General features: G+C 43.8%; 1 protein-coding gene and 2 non-coding genes across 3 annotated transcripts; all 3 read left to right on the plus strand.

Annotated features, from left to right (window-relative positions):
- Positions 1-1,386: 1,386 nt before the first annotated feature.
- Positions 1,387-6,509, plus strand: RPS3A (ribosomal protein S3A). The gene is made up of 6 exons (XM_060116241.1): positions 1,387-1,500; positions 2,256-2,359; positions 2,735-2,922; positions 5,301-5,509; positions 6,044-6,153; positions 6,337-6,509. Exons 1-6 carry the CDS (start codon positions 1,439-1,441, stop codon positions 6,456-6,458), a joined length of 795 nt encoding a protein of 264 aa, XP_059972224.1. The 5' UTR covers positions 1,387-1,438; the 3' UTR covers positions 6,459-6,509.
- Positions 3,954-4,021, plus strand: LOC132501612 (small nucleolar RNA SNORD73). Its single transcript, XR_009534270.1, has one exon. It is a non-coding gene; the product is annotated as a small nucleolar RNA SNORD73 (small nucleolar RNA).
- LOC132501606 (small nucleolar RNA SNORD73) lies at positions 5,770-5,841 on the plus strand. The gene has a single exon (XR_009534269.1). It is a non-coding gene; the product is annotated as a small nucleolar RNA SNORD73 (small nucleolar RNA).
- Positions 6,510-6,967: the final 458 nt, after the last annotated feature.

The following is a 6,967-nucleotide window of genomic DNA, read 5'->3' on the forward strand; positions in this document are numbered from 1 at the left end:
TGCACAGGTATTTGCCTGCTGATGAGGGAAAAGCAATGGAGGCGAGAGGAAAATTTTAAATAGTTCCAGATGGCCAGAGTTGGGGTATCCACTAAAGACTAAGATAAGGAGAGGATGAAAAGGGAGATAACTCAAGATAAAAGAGGTTTTATAGGCTCAGCTAAGGACTTTGATTTTTTTAAAATAATTGTGATAAAAAACACAACATAAAATTTGCCATTTTAACCATTTTTAAGTGTACAGTTCAGTAGTGTTAGGTATATTCACATTGTTGTGAAATAAGAACTTGACTATCCTATAAGCAACTGAGATGAATGGAATGGAAAGATTTTTAGGCTAGGATTGGAGATTTAGGAAGATTGTTTTAGAAAGTGAGGGTCATAGAAGGTAAGGGATGTAGGTTAGAAAGACTGGAAGAGATTAAAGGACTCAAAGGCTTGTGGGAGTGATGTGAGTTGGGGTAGGTTTCTGGCTTGGTTGCAGGTTTTTTTGACAGACGGGAAGTTAGAGAAGGGAACTCAACATACCAGTGGCTGAGTACCAAGCCTGTATGCGCCAGCTTTCCAGGGACGTCACACTTGAAGCTAGCAGGCCACATCTAGCCAGAATGTATTTCGTTATCCCCTGCAATTAAAATAAACCTTTCTTGAGAAATTGAAGTATCTGGGAACACTGGAACCATAGTCCGTCAGGGAAAAAATGAGCAGAACTCACTCTATTAAAACAAACAAACAAACAAAAAATCCAACATTAAATTAATATATAAGAAACTTACAGAAAAGTACACGAGTAAGCGTACAGCTTGATGGATGTTCACAAAGCAAACGTACTCCACTAACCAGCATCCTTATCAACAAACCTTACCAATAACCTTACCAATATCTTAGAACCTTATCAATATCTCAGAAGTTATACATATTTAATCCTAACACTCTTACGAGATAGATCACACTGATGCGTCCATTTTAAATACGAGGAAACTGAAGCACAGACAGGTCACAAGGCTAAATACTGAAATTAGATTATGAACCTAGAGCTGCTGTCTGAGCTCTAATCCCACGCTGTCGGAGAAGAAACAGGTTTGAAGGTGAGTTCACCTTCGAATGATGCTGAGTGGGCGTCCTCCCACGGAAACCTACTTCCGGGCATCAGAGCCTCGGGAACCTCAGGTAACCAAGGCGTCCGCACCTCAGGTTGCCAGCCCACCGCCTCCGAGCGCAGCCCCTCAGCGAGCGGCCCCCGGCGTGCTGCGCAGCCTCCCCCCACTTGAGGGCGCTGTCGCAGCCACGGTCAGACGCGTGCCTCTCTCTGTTGTCGCGATATTCTTGAGGCCGGAAGAACTTAAGATCGAAGGTCATGTAGACAGCGCGTCCCGCCCCGCACCCCTAAGATCTCGCGTGAGTATAATTTCCGTCCTTTTGGCTCTCGGAGCAGCACCATGGCGGTCGGAAAGAATAAGCGCCTTACGAAAGGCGGTAAAAAGGGAGCCAAGAAGAAAGTGTAAGTGGCAACTATCGTGGCCCCCCGCTTTTGGGTGTCCTGCTGGAGTCGGCGGGCGGTTTCTCAGTCGTGGTGTGGGCCGGATGGCGAGGATGCTCGTTGGATTGCGCGGGCCGTACCGGGTTGGTAAATTACGAACCGCGGCCTGGCGGATCCGGGACTGCTCTGCGGCGGACCCGTTGCTTCCCCCGGCCTTGTGGGCCTTATGCGCGCCCCTTTTGAGTCAGATTGCTGCCGCGACTAGGGACTGGCGTGTTCCGTTTTGTGGGCTCACGGGCCTCGTAAGTTCCTCGGGTAATGCCCTTCCAACAGCTGGAGTTGTGAAAGGCACTTTTCTTGTCCACCCGGGACCTCGCGTCCCTCCCCTGCTTGGGCCGGGTGGAACCTGGGCGCTCCTGATAGCTCGCGGCCGTAAGGAGCCCGGGTTACCAGTATGTGTCTTCACGTACCAGTGAAGTTGAAGAGACGTGCATGTTGTTTGGTGGCAGTGTTGCCGGTGTAGCGGAAGCACCGATGGGTGGGTGGGGTTGGGTGGGAGTGTATATGTTTGTGGCATAATTTACCAAAGTGTCAGGCCTTCACAGTGAAATAGACATGGTGGGAAGAACTAGATTTTACATATGCGCCCCTCACCTGAGAGGAGTAGTTCACACCAGTGTCTACGTGTCAGTTAATCTTTTAGAGTAATTGGAATGAGGGAAGTTAAAAAAAATTATGTGATCTGCGATAAAATTTAAGCATGTTTTTAAATCCAGGGTTGACCCATTTTCTAAGAAAGATTGGTATGATGTGAAAGCACCAGCTATGTTCAATATAAGAAATATTGGGAAAACACTAGTCACGAGAACTCAAGGAACCAGTGAGTATATTATTCTTCGTTTGTATTTTCCTTAAACTGAGACTTGTATGTATCTTGGTCTACTTTTCGTTGTGTGGTGGGATACATTAAGGAAGTGTCAGCTCTTGGTTGCAGCTTTGGGCCCTTTGGGGCTTGTTTTTAGTACAGCACTTGCAGAAGCAAGATGGCACTTTTAGAATTACCAGTGAAATGTGCATGGGTAGTTTTGAGGTTCTAATGATCCCTGTCAGTAAGTCGTTGGTGTCCATAGGGATTTGTTTGACGAAAGTTACGGTCTTTATAATTTATCATTAGGTTTCTAAACTTAATGCTTGAATATTAACTTGACTTTGCTTATGTGGTTCCTAACGTTAACAATTGATTCTTGTTTTATAGAAATCGCATCTGATGGCCTCAAGGGTCGTGTGTTTGAAGTGAGCCTTGCTGATCTGCAGAATGATGAAGTTGCATTTAGAAAATTCAAGCTTATTACTGAGGACGTTCAGGGCAAAAACTGCCTGACTAATTTCCATGGCATGGATCTTACCCGTGACAAAATGTGCTCCATGGTCAAAAAATGGCAGGTGAGAATAAAAGTTCTCTCAAGTGCATGGTGCTGTGCTGTGCATGACCAAAGATGTCATGATTTAATGTCAAGAAAGGGGCGTGTTGTGCATTTGAGGTTTAGAGTTCATTTTAAGCCCTTGATGTTTTCTTGCTGTTATTAAGTGTGCACTCTTGGATCGGCACTGTTGAACTTGAGCAACAGCAGTGAGGCTGTTTAGATTAAATTTAGTTATTTGTTTAAATTGAGTTCAAGATTTAATATGGGATTATCATCAAGGTTTTTTTGCTGCATGGATTAGTGGCTGGTTGAAGCACATTTAGGTGCAGGTTTGCAGTTTTAGCTTTGCCTGTCTTCAGAATACCTTTGGACATCAGAATCTAGTGAATTTGATAGTGAAAGGATGGATTGGGCTAGTTCTGATTATCTATTGTGCTGTAATAGGACTGGCAGAGCCTCTGGTGTGAGACTGAAATTTTGGCTCTTTTTCCCAGTTATGTTGTTTGGAAAGTAACTTAAATCTTGCTAAGCCTTGGTTTCTTTATCTGTAAAATGTAGGTAAGAATATTAGCTCATGGGGCTTCCCTGGTGACGCAGTGGTTAAGAATCCACCTGCCAATGCAGGGGACCGGGTTCGAGCCCTGGACCGGGAAGATCCCACATGCCACGGAGCAACTAAGCCCATGCGCCACAACTACTGAGCCTGTGCTCTAGGGCCCTCGAGCTGCAACTACTGAAGCCTGCGCGCCTAGAGCCCTGCTCCGCAACAAGAGAAGCCACCTCAGTGAGAAGCCCGCGCACCACAACGAAGAGTAGCCCTCACTTGCCACAACTAGAGAAAGCCCGTGCACAGCAACGAAGACACAGCTCAGCCAAAAAAAAGAATATTAGCTCATGGAATTATGAGGATGAAATAAAAGATACATGTAAACATGCTTAGTACAGAGCTTGACACAGAAAGCATTTAGTACCCATTGGTTTAACTACAGGAAATGATGGTTCAGATGTGTCTGGCTATAACCATCACGTTGGGGATGTTTTTTGTGTGGGAATGAATGATGACAAGATGTTTCGGTCCCATATGATATGATTATTCCGTTATATTTATTTCTGATACTCTCCTAAGGTTTTACAGTTGCATTTTTGGAAGTATCTTAAGGTCCTTTCACTATAATTGTATTATATTCATTTTTTAGACTAAGATAAAGTTAACAAAATGCAAAGAAGGCAATTCACTTTTTGTTGGTACCTAAGCAGGCCTCTCACTGTTGTGGCCTCTCCCGTTGTGGAGCACAGGCTCAGCGGCCGTGGCTCATGGGCCCAGCCGCTCTGTGGCATGTGGGATCTTCCTGGACCGGGGCACGAACCCGTGTCCCCTGCATCGGCAGGCGGACTCTCAACCACTGTGCCACCAGGGAAGCCCTAGTTTTTGTTTTTTGAATTTAGGTAGTAATAAGACTAATGATGGATTTTTAAAAACTATAGTTTAGTTGTAAAATTGAATATTTAATCCTCAGTGTGGCTTTAGTTTGGAACATAAAGGACATTTTAAAATGTATGTATTTAGTGTTATTACAACATTTCAACTGTTCAGAACATGTTTTTTTAAATGGAATAGGTTTAGATGTCGGTATTGTAGAGTCCCTTAGAACGTATTTTTCTCTTGCGGAGGTAAAGAATTGATTGGGGGAGGAGCAGGTTGTTAAAGGCTGGCATATGTCTATAAAAGGCATGTATATGTGAAAGGCGGGGGTTGCTGTGGGGAGATAGTGATAATGAGATAGAGAAGTTACCTAGAGGGGAGGGGGGAAGACAGCTGAGAGGACTCTGTACTTATTTAATTAGATATGGAGGATAGTAAGAATTTGGGGTAATTGTTGGTAAGTTCACTTCAAGGAGGTTAACTCTGTAAATCAGTCATTTATATTATACTTAATATTATGTAATGAGTACTTGGCCTCCACTTAAAATTTTTTTTTAAATTTATTATTTTTGGCTGTGTTGGGTCTTCGTTGCTGCATGCGGGCTTTCTCTAGTTGCGGTGAGAGGGGGCTACTCTTAGGTGTGGTGCGCAGGCTTCTCATTGCGGTGGCTTCTCTTGTGGAGCATGGGCTCTAGGTGTGCGGGCTTCAGTAGTTGTGGCACGTGGGCTCTAGAGCGTGGCCTCAGTTGTGCCTCGCAGGCTCTAGAGCGCAGGCTCAGTAGTTGTGGCGCACGGGCTTAGTTGCTCTGCGGCACGTGGGATCTTCCCGGACCAGGGCTTGAACCTGTGTCCCCTGAATTGGCAGGCGGATTCTTAACCACTGCGCCACCAGGGAAGCCCCACTTTTTTTAAAATTAGAATTTGAGAGGTAAAAATAGATAACATTAAAACCTGGCACATCTTTTTTTCACTAGACCATGATTGAAGCTCACGTTGATGTCAAGACTACCGATGGTTATTTGCTTCGTCTCTTCTGTGTGGGTTTTACTAAAAAACGCAACAATCAGATTCGGAAGACCTCTTATGCCCAGCACCAGCAGGTCCGCCAGATCCGTAAGAAGATGATGGAAATCATGACCCGAGAGGTGCAGACAAATGACTTGAAAGAGGTGGTCAATAAATTGTAAGTGTTTTCCCTCACAACACAACCCTCAGATGAGAAAAGGTGGGGTCAGACCTATGTTTAAATTCTGCCTGTGAAACCGTCTAGCTGCATCTCTTGAAATGAAAGCATATTGTGTTCAGTAAATGTTATTTGTGGGTTTATTTATCCTTTTTTTGGATGAAGCTCTATCCTGGCAGTGAGACTTGAAGCCCAGGACTTGCCTTTGCCTTAGAAAAGGCATTGAATAGATAAACCCTTCACAATCAGTAATGTATGGGAATAAGTGATGATAAAATGTTTCGGTCCCAGATGATGTCCGATGATAAAACTGTTAACATTTTTCTGATGTTCCCATGCAGTTGGCTAAGAGGGGTGTATGAAAAAAAGGCATAAGGCTTGGACTCAGAAGGCCCAAGTGCTAATTTTGCTATTAACTAGCTGTATAATTCAGATCATTTAACCTTCACCTATGAAGGGGCAATAACAGAATGAGGATTACTGTGGATTAAATGAAGTGTAGGTTTATTCTAATTTATCATTACTGGTTTTCAGGATTCCAGACAGCATTGGAAAAGACATAGAAAAGGCCTGCCAGTCTATTTATCCACTCCACGATGTCTTTGTTAGAAAAGTAAAAATGCTGAAGAAGCCCAAGTTTGAATGTAAGTGAGAAACCACAGGATTCCTGAAAGAAAAAATTGTGTGGACAAATACATTGGTGGTTTTATGTTGTTGTTTTGAGGCCAGATGATGGCACTTTTTTTTTGTCTTGCCTACATAGTATTGAAGATAACTCTTTCAAGATATGGTACGCTATGACTAACAAAATTTCTTCTTCCTTTTAGTGGGAAAACTCATGGAGTTACATGGTGAAGGTAGTAGTTCTGGAAAAGCTACTGGGGACGAGACAGGTGCTAAAGTTGAACGAGCTGATGGATATGAGCCACCAGTCCAGGAATCTGTTTAAAAATCAGACTTTTAATGGTGACAAATAAAAGACCTCATTTGTGATACTTAATTTCTGATCACTCTTTTTAAATAATCTGACAATAATCAAGTGTTCTTATTTGATAGTAATGTGGTGAATTTTTCTGACCTTTTGTGTGGATTTTATTCACTGCTCTTAGTTACTAAGTAGCTGAGAAAGGGTAGTGTTCAGTTTTCAACTGGGATGGTTTGGGCGTGTTAGAGATGGTGAATAAAAGGAAACACTTCTTTACATGGGTTAAGGTTTTTTTTATTTTTTATTTTTATTTTATTTTTTGGCTGCGTTGGGTCTTCATTGCTGTGCATGGGCTTTTCTCTGGTTGCAGCGAGCGGGGGCTACTCTTCGATGCAGTGCACGGGCTTCTCATTGCCGTGGCTTCTCTCGTTGCGGAGCATGGGCTCTAGGGCGCGGGCTTCAGTAGTTGTGGCGCGTGGGCTTAGTTGCTCAACGGCATGTGGGATCTTCCCGGACCAGGGCTCAAACCCGTG

Source organism: Mesoplodon densirostris, chromosome 1 (genome assembly GCF_025265405.1).
Source record: "Mesoplodon densirostris isolate mMesDen1 chromosome 1, mMesDen1 primary haplotype, whole genome shotgun sequence".
Classification (NCBI taxonomy): domain Eukaryota; kingdom Metazoa; phylum Chordata; class Mammalia; order Artiodactyla; family Ziphiidae; genus Mesoplodon; species Mesoplodon densirostris.

Bases quoted from the DNA above. Each gene is read 5' to 3' on its own strand.
- RPS3A (XM_060116241.1), top strand. From the start codon at position 1,439: ATGGCGGTCGGAAAGAATAAGCGCCTTACGAAAGGCGGTAAAAAGGGA. The intron at 1,501-2,255 runs GTAAGTGGCAAC...TTTTAAATCCAG, and splicing joins AAGGGAGCCAAGAAGAAAGT to GGTTGACCCATTTTCTAAGA. The intron at 6,154-6,336 runs GTAAGTGAGAAA...TCTTCCTTTTAG, and splicing joins GAAGAAGCCCAAGTTTGAAT to TGGGAAAACTCATGGAGTTA.